The 11895-nt window shown below is 53.6% G+C and overlaps 4 protein-coding genes across 5 annotated transcripts; all 4 read left to right on the forward strand.

Annotated features, from left to right (window-relative positions):
* Positions 1–470: 470 nt before the first annotated feature.
* ABB37_08371 (hypothetical protein) lies at positions 471–1703 on the forward strand (the record flags this gene model as incomplete). The annotated part of the gene is made up of 1 exon (XM_015807354.1): positions 471–1703. The coding sequence occupies exon 1, from the start codon at positions 618–620 to the stop codon at positions 1701–1703; it is 1086 nt and encodes a 361-aa protein (XP_015653893.1). The 5' UTR covers positions 471–617.
* Positions 1704–3446: 1743 nt separating this feature from the next.
* On the forward strand, positions 3447–4998 carry ABB37_08372 (hypothetical protein; the record flags this gene model as incomplete). The annotated part of the gene is made up of 1 exon (XM_015807355.1): positions 3447–4998. Exon 1 carries the CDS (start codon positions 3886–3888, stop codon positions 4996–4998), a length of 1113 nt encoding a protein of 370 aa, XP_015653894.1. The 5' UTR covers positions 3447–3885.
* A 3019-nt stretch (positions 4999–8017) lies between these two features.
* ABB37_08373 (hypothetical protein) lies at positions 8018–8993 on the forward strand (the record flags this gene model as incomplete). 2 transcript variants are annotated; one of them, XM_015807356.1, is made up of 1 exon in its annotated part: positions 8018–8993. In XM_015807356.1, exon 1 carries the CDS (start codon positions 8142–8144, stop codon positions 8991–8993), a length of 852 nt encoding a protein of 283 aa, XP_015653895.1. In that variant the 5' UTR covers positions 8018–8141. The 2 variants fall into 2 exon arrangements, with proteins under 2 accessions (XP_015653895.1, XP_015653896.1); XM_015807357.1 differs by having other exon boundaries at positions 8020–8993.
* Positions 8994–10031: 1038 nt separating this feature from the next.
* On the forward strand, positions 10032–11241 carry ABB37_08374 (hypothetical protein; the record flags this gene model as incomplete). The annotated part of the gene is made up of 1 exon (XM_015807358.1): positions 10032–11241. The coding sequence occupies exon 1, from the start codon at positions 10420–10422 to the stop codon at positions 11239–11241; it is 822 nt and encodes a 273-aa protein (XP_015653897.1). The 5' UTR covers positions 10032–10419.
* Positions 11242–11895: the final 654 nt, after the last annotated feature.

Below are 11895 nucleotides of genomic sequence, written 5' to 3' on the forward strand. Positions count from 1 at the left end.
TGTATATATATATATATATATATATATATATTGCCAAACGAAATCAATATACCTTTCTTTTTACGCGTCTAACTCTACCCAGGCAACAGGCTGTCCAAGCGCTGTTCGATGTTCGTACACATATTTGTTTGTCCACTTGTCAGGGGAGGTGGAAGAGGCACAAGGCCCTGCCGCCGGCGCTCTTGAAGCGCACACGCAAACGTCGTCCCCCCCCCCCCTACCATGTGTGGTCTGAGACCAGAAAAACAGGGTACCAGCAACAACCCTTTCGTCCCGACAGTCTCGTTGTTGTCAGCCTTGTTCGTGTGCCAAACTCCTTCGCCATCCATTCTCCCTCACACGTCTTCGAATATCTCGCTCACCTTCATTTGGTCTTATCTTTGAAAACACGACGACGTCTCATGTTGTGGCTTTTTTTCGTGTCCCCATCGGCCGTTGTCTTCCTTGCGTTTTCTTCTTCCGCCGCGAGAAGGCAGAGTTTGGTAAGTACATTAAGTGTAATACCACGTCGCCATCGACAATCTTTTTTCCCGTTGAGGTACTTCTGTGTCTTCGCGCATCTCCTCCCTCTCACGTTCTTCTTTTGTTTTTGAAGCTCTTCCGTGTTTGCGTTTACGATGGGGTCAAAGCGTAGCGCCGTCGTCGCGGCAATCACCATCGCGGCTCTGCTGTGCATCAGCGAGGTGCGCGGCTTCGCCTACGTGCCCATCACATCCGTCTTCTACGCCGGCAAATCCACCGGGACGAACGCGGGCGACGAGCGCATGTGCCTCTCCAAGGGCGGCTACCTCGCCACGGAGGCCACCGCGGTGCTGCACAACGCCGACATCGCCGCCATGCAAAACGCCATCGGCACCGCGACGGAGTTCTACGCGTACCTTGGTGGCGGCATCAACCTGTTCCGCAGCAAACAAGGCGGCGTGCCCGGATTCTGTCCGTGGGCCTGGGCAGATCCGGAGACACCGAGCTACATACTCAATCCGCATACCGGCGACTTGCGAGACTGCCTTTACCGCTGGAGAGCGGGTCGTTGGCGGATGATGACGTCCGACGAGGGCGAGATCGCTGATGAGGCGCACTCGGGCGTGTCGTTCTACAAGGGCCGGAACAACTACCAGGGTGCGCTTTCTGGATTCCCAACGTGGTGGTACAACGCCAATGTTTTCGTTATACGTCCTGGCGTGATTGGCGGTCGCTACGTCGTTCTCTTCCAGAACGGAGAAACCACCTCCGCCAACCTGACCCCGATGTGGACGGACAACTTCGGCCTCGGTGGCTACACGTACGCTGGAGGGAGTGTCTTCGAGTCCGACGCTGTCTTGGGGAAGCTGCCATTTTTCCAAACGATATGCCAGGGACAGGGTCCCTTCCGCCTCAACTACGAGGACCCGAGGGCCTCCACCCCGCAGAAGAGCGATCTGCAGTACGTGTGGTGGGTCATCTTCTTTGTGATCCTCTTTGTGCTGTGCCTCATCGCCTTCTTGATCATCGCGTGCTGCCAGGAGCGCGAGGACATGGATGAGCCGCCGGAGGACGCCCCGGAATGGGCGGAGAAGGAGACGGAGGCGCGCGATGTGTCGAAGCGCTACGTCAGCCAGCGCTCCTTCCGCGTGGATGAGCGCGGCGGCGAGGACGACAGCAGCAGTCGGCACTCTGACAGCGTAGACAAGGAGGACACGTATTCCGATGAAGAGCGGACTTGATACCAGTGGTAGCGATGCGCCAACATGTACATATATATTTGCTGTGCGTGTACTCAGAGTGTTAAACCGAATTGAAGCAGACAACGTCTGTTTATCTTACTCTTTGATATTCTTATCTCCATCGTATTTAATTCTGTTACTTTCTCCAATGCAAAAGTTTCGCTCGTGCACTGTCGCTGTCGTTTCTTCTTATTTTTTTCCCCTATTGTTCTTCTCCTGAGCAAATTCCGAGGGGCTCTACTCCGAGATCGTAAAACCCTCGTGTCATTTACTCAGCCGCTTCAATATATATACATATAGATTCTTTGTTGTCATTGTTCGTTTCCTTTTCTATTATTATTGTTCTTGTTACTATTATGGTTCTCTGTTTATCTTTGGCGGCGTCGAGGATCGTAAAGAGAAGTGAAGAAGAATGCTAAGCATCTCAACGAGAGCTTCGAGAAGCACTTCTTCCAGCGCTCATCGTTTTGTTATATATATACATATATATATATATATATATATATATATGTATATGTGTGTGTGTATGTGTGTATGTGTATGGGGCTTCTGTTTCTCATGGTTGGTGTTACGGAGTATTTTTTGCCTCTGTTATTTCGTCGCTGCTGTGGAGCGCAACGGGGTTGCCCTCTACGTCCCGTGGCCGCAGCTCATTTTGCGGCGATCTCTTGCTTTGTTGCTTGAATTCTGCAATGACTCTTACCACCGCTTACTTCATCGTTTTTTCTTTTATTTATTTCTTTTCTTTCCTCCTTTGGGCATCCTTTCTTTTCTCACTTCTTATGCTACTTTTGCTGTTCACCGTTTGGAACGTCCGTTTCCTTCGCACGACGTCGTGCCGTCGCTCTTCACGTATTCACGGCCTGGTGCGGATGAATGATGACGCTGGTGTGTGTGTGCGTGCCTGTATTCTCTCTCTTTAAGTGCTGTGCGTTCATCCAAATATACTTATCTCGTTGCTTGTTTGTGTTTTAGCTTTACTCTCATTTTACAAGCTTATTGCTCACGGTGCGTTTGTTTGTCTCCGTCGGGTTCGTTCGCTTTGTGGGTTGTCGAGCATCGCGGAACAGAGGATATTCGTGGGCTGTACAGCGTCGTGAGGAAAAGAAGGAAGCGGAAGGAATGGGGGGGAAGCTCGTTTTGCGTGCGGCGTGTATGACGAGTGGCGCGGCGGAGGTTAAGATGCGGAGCACCCAGCTGGGTTGTGAGGATCGTTGGGTGAAAACAGAATTCTTCTTTGCCTATTTCTATGTTTACTGGTTATGTGTCTTATCGCCTGACCAGCTACCGTTGCGTTAATGACGAACGTACAGCAGAAGTGAAAGCAGATGCCTAAGCCGTGTGTTGTCGGCCTTTGAGTACGAGCTAGAAAAGGGAGTGGGAGCGGGGACTGTTGTGGCGGGCAGCGGCTTTTGCTTGTTGTTGTCGCTGGTGTTTGTCTTTGGTGTATTCGCCGGTACTCATCGACAGCCGTCTCCCTTACATCATCAAGACAAGGAAGCCACGACAAGGTGACGAACGTATTATGTGTATAGACTCCTCTCGCGGCGGTATTCTTCCAGGAGCCGACGTTCTCGTCTCCTGCGTGGGGGGAGAGGGCGGGGGGGGGGGGTCATCAGATCCCTTTCATAATTCCCCATCTCCCCGACAGCACCTAAATGCACCAATCAAACCTCAAAGCACAAAACCGTAACTGCGGCTTTCCTCCTCCCTCTTCTTCTCCTTCTTCTTTCGTTTCATTGTAGTGGCACCTGCGTCATTGCGACTGCCCCACTGCTTATAATTATTAATTTTGTTTTTCCTCTTCCTCTTGCGGATCGCCGTCAGAATTCGTACTCTCAGCGAACGGGAGAAGCGACACTATACCACTTCTGCTCTGATACCCCCACCTCGGAGGAAAGCAAAGATCGGAGGAGCAACCCGCACACACTTTCTCTCTATCTCTCTATCCGACTCAGACTCTTCCTCCTCTTGGTTTTCTTGTTTGTTGGTTGGCCGATTTCCCGCCGCTTTACTGTGGCAACTTCACTCCCCGACGTGCGCCACCCTTCCCACTATTGTCTCTCTTTCTTAGTTGTTTCCATCTACGTCTGCGCGTGTGCAAAGTATCTCCTCCCCCTCGCATCTCCTCCCTCTCACGTTCTTCTTTTGTTTTTGAAGCTCTTCCGTGTTTGCGTTTACGATGGGGTCAAAGCGTAGCGCCGTCGTCGCGGCAATCACCATCGCGGCTCTGCTGTGCATCAGCGAGGTGCGCGGCTTCGCCTACGTGCCCATCACATCCGTCTTCTACGCCGGCAAATCCACCGGGACGAACGCGGGCGACGAGCGCATGTGCCTCTCCAAGGGCGGCTACCTCGCCACGGAGGCCACCGCGGTGCTGCACAACGCCGACATCGCCGCCATGCAAAACGCCATCGGCACCGCGACGGAGTTCTACGCGTACCTTGGTGGCGGCATCAACCTGTTCCGCAGCAAACAAGGCGGCGTGCCCGGATTCTGTCCGTGGGCCTGGGCAGATCCGGAGACACCGAGCTACATACTCAATCCGCATACCGGCGACTTGCGAGACTGCCTTTACCGCTGGAGAGCGGGTCGTTGGCGGATGATGACGTCCGACGAGGGCGAGATCGCTGATGAGGCGCACTCGGGCGTGTCGTTCTACAAGGGCCGGAACAACTACCAGGGTGCGCTTTCTGGATTCCCAACGTGGTGGTACAACGCCAATGTTTTCGTTATACGTCCTGGCGTGATTGGCGGTCGCTACGTCGTTCTCTTCCAGAACGGAGAAACCACCTCCGCCAACCTGACCCCGATGTGGACGGACAACTTCGGCCTCGGTGGCTACACGTACGCTGGAGGGAGTGTCTTCGAGTCCGACGCTGTCTTGGGGAAGCTGCCATTTTTCCAAACGATATGCCAGGGACAGGGTCCCTTCCGCCTCAACTACGAGGACCCGAGGGCCTCCACCCCGCAGAAGAGCGATCTGCAGTACGTGTGGTGGGTCATCTTCTTTGTGATCCTCTTTGTGCTGTGCCTCATCGCCTTCTTGATCATCGCGTGCTGCCAGGAGCGCGAGGACATGGATGAGCCGCCGGAGGACGCCCCGGAATGGGCGGAGAAGGAGACGGAGGCGCGCGATGTGTCGAAGCGCTACGTCAGCCAGCGCTCCTTCCGCGTGGATGAGCGCGGCGGCGAGGACGACAGCAGCAGTCGGCACTCTGCCAGCAACAGCGGTAGCAGCGGTAACCGCAGTACCCGCAAAAATGACGTCTACGAGGATGAGGTGTCGTATTAAAAATAGAAGAATAGGAAGCGAGCACGGCAGAAGGAAAACGCAGTTTTTTGGAGGGGAGGTGCCAGTGTTTTGTGGGGCAACAAGACGAACAAGAGAGATGCGTCGCGCGGCGGCGTTGCGGGCGTACCCTCCCCCCCCCCCCCGCACCCTTCCGCTGCTGCCCTTTGAGCTGCGTGTGTGCTTGAAGTGCGAGTCCTCATCATGCAAGCAGCGCCTTCTCCGCACGTGACGGGGGATATGAGCGAAGTGGTTGTCCATCTCCTTTGCCACCAAAAGAACGCGATGTGTATGCATCTCTCTGCCTCATAACGCTTGGCATCGCGCTTTTCGTTTTTGTTTGTTGTTGCTCTCTTTTATGCATCTTTTGTTTTACTTGCCTGTAGGATGGTGTGTGCGTGTATGTGTGTGGGGGGATGTTTCTTTGCTTCCTTTCTCGTCTGTCGATCCTTGAGCGCTGCGGGTGGCACACCAGTGCAGCGTGCAGAGGAGGCGACGCGCCAACGTTCTGTGTTTGTTTTGTTTTCTGTACTTTCTGCTTCGTGGACACGGTAACCGATGTCTACATGGATTTCGATGAGTCATTCGGGATGTGCACATGAAGTATTCCTCTTCCTTTTTCGTTGTTAAATGTTGTTGCTTGTTTTTTGTATGTTGAGTTCTTCTTCTGGTTTATTTTCTCTCTGAGAACCCGCCTTCTGTCTTTTTCTCTTTTCATTTCTTTTCTTATGTATTATATACGGTAAGCAGCATGTTACTATATATATTGTTCATGTGCCTACGCGTTGCATCTTTCGATAGTTTTGTCCGTCATCCTCGCTAATCAATATAACATACTCCGTTTGAGCGTGCTTGTTCGTTTGTTTCCGCACTTCGGTGTTTCCCGCGACGCTGCCTAGAGTATTGTTTTTTTTTCTTGCATTTATGATGCTTGCTGTGTCGCAGACCCCATGTCACGCGCCTGCGCTTCCCCCTCCTCCTCCTTCGCTGCTCAGAGACAAGAGATGCGCCACAGCAGCGCTGGAGAAGCCGTCGCGCGTTTGTCTGTTCGTATTTAGGAAGCTGATCATCTTCTTTTTCTTCTCTTTCCCTTGATGCATTGGTGATGAACAGAGTAAGGGAGGGAGGGAGGAGGGGGAGAAGGCGGGAGTTAGAAGTTCGTTTACGCAAACCCACGCACACGCACAATCAATGCACTCCCAAGACGACGGGACCTCATAGCAGCAGAGACCCCCTTCACGAAAAGTGCGGTTTGTTCTCGTTGTACTTCTCTCCTTCTTCCTTTTCTTTTTTCTTCTTTTTTGAAGCCCGAGCGTGGAATGAATGGACGATGGAATGGCTGAGATGAGTCGGTCTAGCCGTTATATATATATATATATATATATACATATATTTCGTGCCATCGTATCTTTTCATATCCTTCGATAGTTTTCCGTTCTCGAGTCTCTCTCTCTCTCTCCCTCTATCTTTCGCGTCCCGCCCACCCCGCGCCCGCACCGCCCCGCTCTTTGAGTCCGATACGGAAAGGAAGGCTGCCACGCTTGATCGTTGTGGTCCAGTTGGGAGAGAAGAAAGAATTAAAAAATAATGCTGAGAATGACCTCTTTTTCTGTTGTTTTCTCCCTCATGTATTTACTTGTCTTTTAAGAGTCCGGTACGTCGCTGCACCGGACCAGCACCCGGATGCGAATGGAAATACAGCGATCAGCTTCTATCTTTATCTTTCTACTTTTTTCCTTCATTTCTCCCTCTCCTCAAAAGGGGGAACTGTCCACGCCTATTCTCTATTACGCTTGTAGTTTACTCCGCTGTCCAGTCTCTTTATTTCCCCCTCCCCTCTCCACCCACCCACCAGGGGTACGTGGAGTGACAGATGCATCGTGTGCGAGGAAGGTTCGATGGACGGTGGGGCGCACACCAAGTCGCAGGCGCTCAAGAGTCACGTGCGTGTGCTGTACTGCCTCTCCGACTTGCATGCAACTCCGAAACGGACCAGTCGGTGTGGGCAACCCTCCTCTTTACATAGTTGTAGGATATGCCTGACTACGTGTTATTTCTATTGTATTCATGCATTGGACGTTTCTTTAGCCGGCTGTTGTTTATTTTCTGTTCTATTGATCATTTTTTTTTGGTTGTTGTCGATGATGATGGAACGCCTGTTGCCGGTGTGCGCCAACCCTCCTCTTTTTTTTCCCTCCTTTCGATATGTGCATGCTGTTGTTGTTTCCGTAGCGTGTTTGCATGTGTCTTTCGGTTTGCTCTGTGTGTCGTCGTCGTCGACGTCCTCCTTTCCATGCAGCGGTGGTTCTTTTTCTTTTTGGCATTTTTCTTGTTTTTCACATGTGTACGCACGTACATGTGTGTGTGTACGTTACGCTGACTGAACAACGAAGGCAGAGGAGAGAAAATAGACAGAAGGAAAGAAACAAGAAACCCAAAACGCCGCGAGCGGAAGAAAAAAATGCTCCGCAAACGCGTCTCGTAGCGCCGGCTGCCGGCCCCCCCCCCACCCCTTAAAACACAAACGATGGGGAGTAGCAGTAACAAAGAAAAGGGAGAGGAAAAGGGCGATGAAGTGTCGAGCATCGGGCAATACCCGAATTAGCTATGCACCGATGACGGCGTTGGCATACGTGCAGTATATTTCTGTTTCCCGTTTTGGTTGATTGTTGCCGACAGCTCGTGCGCTTCATCCTTGTCCATTCGTGTTGATTGCGCGTGTGCCTCGCCGCTGCGCATCGGCTTCAAGTGCCCCGCTGTGCCCGCTTCCCCATGCGATGTGGCGTCCCGCTCAGCTGGCAACTGACGCCGGCGTCCTGTGTGCGTGCGTGTGTGCGTGCGTGCGTGCGTCGTCGGTGCCCGCCCAACGCGTAGGGGATCTATTGGGCGTTGCCTGCGAGACGCTGCGTTTAGCGGTTACAGCACACGTACGAACTCATACAGATTCTCACCTTCCCCTCCCTCCCTTCCTCTTCTCTCCTCACACCTTCACACACACACACACACACGCACACACGTCGCCAGAGAAGCGTAAAAGGCAACAGACGTCATCGCACAGCATTCACAAGGAAGCGACCTCCGAATCCATTAAACGGGCGAGAGAACAACGGTGAGGAGGGAGAAGGCAGCGTTGCATCGCAGTGCAAATGAGTGCCGCCGCCGTCTTCGCGGGGTACGCGCAGTACAGCGCGAAAGGGGACGGCTTCACCTACGCCCTCACCAACGCCACCGCACCCACCACGCCAGGCGCTGCGGTGGTTCTTGTAAGCGACGTGCAACGGGCCTTGAGCTTCTTTCCCTTCTTGTTTTTACTTGCCGGCGTGGTGCTGGGTACGTTGCTGCTGGCGCTCCTCCTCATCGCGTTCTGCTGCCGGCGTCACACGATCTCGATGGAGCTGCGGTGCCTGCGGCTGCAGCGCACCCACGCGGAGCTGTGCCTCACCCTCGCGGGGGAGGTCCTTGACCGGACGCCGGTGCGACCCGCGCCTCCCACAAAGCGGCCGGAGCCGCCTAAGATGCAGCGCCACCGCAGCAGCAGCAGCAGGAGGAGCGCCCGCACCTCCAACTCGCCTCCGCAACCGCCGCAGCAACAAGGGCCGCAGCAACAGCAACAGTCATTCGTCTTGCCACCCTCCCCTGCGCCTCCGCTGCCGCCGCTACCCATCACCAACCGCTGGATGCTGACCCCCGAGCCGTTCGGCGTGTTCCCACCCCGGCAGCCGCCCACGCAGCCTCTCTTCCCCGAATCCCCAACCGCGATGGAGGCGAACTGCGCCGCCTGCAACTACAATAACATGTACTTCCCTGTGCCGATCCTCGCCGCAGCGCACAAGGCGGCCTCCCCATCGCCAGAGGAGAGAGCGAGGGCATCGGAGCCGGAGCAGCAGGGCCTGGAGGAGACACAGTCGGACACCTCATCAGCTACCGGCTCCATTACCGCGCCAGCACCGACGCTGCGGCGACGTACGTCTCGAGTGAGCTTCATAGGCGCCGAATAAACCCTTCCGTTGACTTCATCCTACACACTTTTCTATTATTTCGTTACTTGTCTAGCTATCTCCGTTTGTTTGTCTGTTTTCCTACTTGCCTGCATACACAAACTCATGTACATTATCCAGCGCCGCCCCTTTCTTTTCACTGTGTGTCGTCTGCTTTCTTTGGCGTTTTCAGTTTATATATATATATATATATATATATATTATTTGCTTATATTTAGCATGTATTTTGGAACGGTCCTCGGCCACACACACACACACACTCACGCGCTCGCCGGAAAGATCGCTGTGGTATTCCCATGCGTTTTTACCCATTTGTACCCGCTCACGTTCTCGCGCTTTTGTTGTTTTTACACTCCACCTCCAATCTCTTTCCGTCCCCTTCTGGGACAATGCCACAATCGATTCGTCACTTTCTTTTGTTTTTCTCCTGCGCTGACGTCGTGCTTTCTGGAATGATCGACTTCACGTGCAACGGTGTTGGCGGGGCGCCGACTCTCTCTCTCTCTCTCTCATCCTCTCCCTCCGTTGCACCGCTTTGCTGTGTACACGTAATGTACGTGGGGCTCTCCCCTCTATCCTTTATTCGTTTCTCTACTTCTCCTGTTTTTAACAAACTTTTTTAACGACGGCAGAGCCGGCAGTGTCTCGCATCGCGCATCAACTCAATCCAAAATGAAAAGAAAAAAGGAACGCATGACGTCGACGTCGACGAGGTCGCGGGGAGCAACAGTGTGCCTCTCTTGCCGGCGTGAATTGGCGGGCGAGGCGGCGTTCGTGTATCGAGGATTTCGCTGCTGTATGGAAGCGCCGCAGTGCGTTGCGTGTAGATGGATGATTCAACAGAAAGATTGAATTACACATGGATGCATAGGTGTGTGTTCCCCCGGTCCGCGCTGCTGGTGTCGCGCTCTCCCCTTCCCTCCACCCCACCCCCTCTCCCTCCCACTCATCCTCCCTCTTCTTTACGGGGCATTCAAACCGCCAACTGCGCCCACACCACACACACACGCTGCCTTCTCCATCACCCACGTTGCACGCAGCACGACACTCTCGCCCTTCACAAGTCACAGGTTCTACCAACGAGTGAATAATATTTCTTTTTCCTTTTTGTTTATGTGAAAAACTCTCGTAGAGCTTCTTCTTTCTTCTCGTTTTCATCGATTGGCTTTGTTGTTGTTGTTGTTGTTGTTTGTGACAACGTCCCTTCATCAAGAACACTGATAGCAATCGACAACGCCAAGGCTTGAAAAGCTCCGCCGTAGATTAGTTTTCTCCATTTCTTCGCCCCCACTCACTTCGCGAAGAGGTTTACCTGCCGGCATTCTTTTTGTTTCAAAGCACACACAGGAACGGTTATCCCTTTACTCTCCTTCCTCTCCACTTTCCCTTCACCGTCAGCGCTGACACAACTAGGAAGGAGTCCAACATGATTGTTGGAGCCCACCTTCCGGAGTCGCACAGCCGGCGGGCGGTGCTGCGGCGGTGCTCGTGCGCGTCCCTGATGCATCTGGTGCTTCTGCTCGTCTGCTGCGTACTTCTGCTGCAGCTGCACACAACGGTGGTGGCCGCTCCCGTCTGCACGAAGTGGTGCCTCGACTGCCGCGAATATAAGAGGTCGTCCTACTGCATTCAGTGCATCAACTCCAGCTACGTGACGGACTACAACACGCATCAGTGCAACGTACGGCCGGCAGTCGTGCCATGTACGGTGCCGCATTGCGAAGTATGCGTGTTGAACGGACCGAACTATTGCTACATGTGCGAGAACGGATATCAGCAGAAAGATAAGGACTTGCAGTGCTACCTTCTTCCCACCACAACGCCGGAGCCGACCCCGCCACCCAAAACGACCACTACAACGACGAGCACCACGACACGGAAGCCGACCACGACCACTACAACGACCACCACCACAACCACCACCACGGCGCTGTGCAAGGTGCTGTGGTGCTCGCGGTGCGACCCCAACGACGGCACCGTGTGTGCGCAGTGCTACGACGGCTTCACGTGGAAGACGTCGCACAAGTGCGAGCCCACGGCGTCCTGCTACGTGGAGGGCTGCCTCGAGTGCGACCCCATGGACAGCAGCGTATGTCTGTCGTGTCGCGTCGGGTACACCTTCGAGTCCTCGAGTTTCTGTCGCAATAACGCCTTGACGAATGCTGTGTCGGCGCCGCGCCGGTCGTGTGCCAGCGCCGCCGCGCTCCTGGTTCTTGCAGTGGCCTCCCTTCTCGTCTCTCTCTCGTAATGTGGTTGTGTGTGTGTCTGATTCTGTGTGTATTCCTCATCATCTGCGCACAGCCTCTCCGTCGCGAGAGTCGGCAGCGCATCTTTACTTTGCCTCTCACGCGATGCTGCCGAGGGGACGAAGGGCGTGTTCGGCGTGCCCGTCCGCTCTCTTTTAATTTCTTGTTCTTTTCTTCTTTTGCCACTCTTTTTGTGTAAGCTTATGTAGTCTACCGTGAAGCAGTGCAGGTGCGCCGTTGTGCCTCGACATCGGTGTTCTCGCGCTCGCATTGCAGCGCTCGCGGTTGTGCCCCTCTATGCAACGTCAAGCGTGGAAGGTTTTGAGCGTGGCGACCGCTGAAACGTACGGCGCATTAGAAGGCTCGGCACTTGTGACTGTCTGTGTGCGTGTATGTGCCCCTCAGTGGTTTGTTCACGTGTCTAAAAACGTGGAACGTACTCACTCTCTGCGCTAAACGAAGCACACGCACACACACATATTGTTATTAGCTGTATTGTTCTTTTCCAGCTTGGCTACGTGTGTGTGCCCTCACCACGAAAAGCGGTGTGGGATACGCCGTGGATCGTGTACGACTCAACTATTTTTCCCGTCTGTTTTTTTTGTGTACTTCGGGTTATTTATGTATGTATATATTCGCTCTCTCTCTCTCTCTCT

This window comes from Leptomonas pyrrhocoris, assembly GCF_001293395.1.
Source record: "Leptomonas pyrrhocoris isolate H10 chromosome Unknown, whole genome shotgun sequence".
Classification (NCBI taxonomy): Eukaryota; Euglenozoa; class Kinetoplastea; order Trypanosomatida; family Trypanosomatidae; genus Leptomonas; species Leptomonas pyrrhocoris.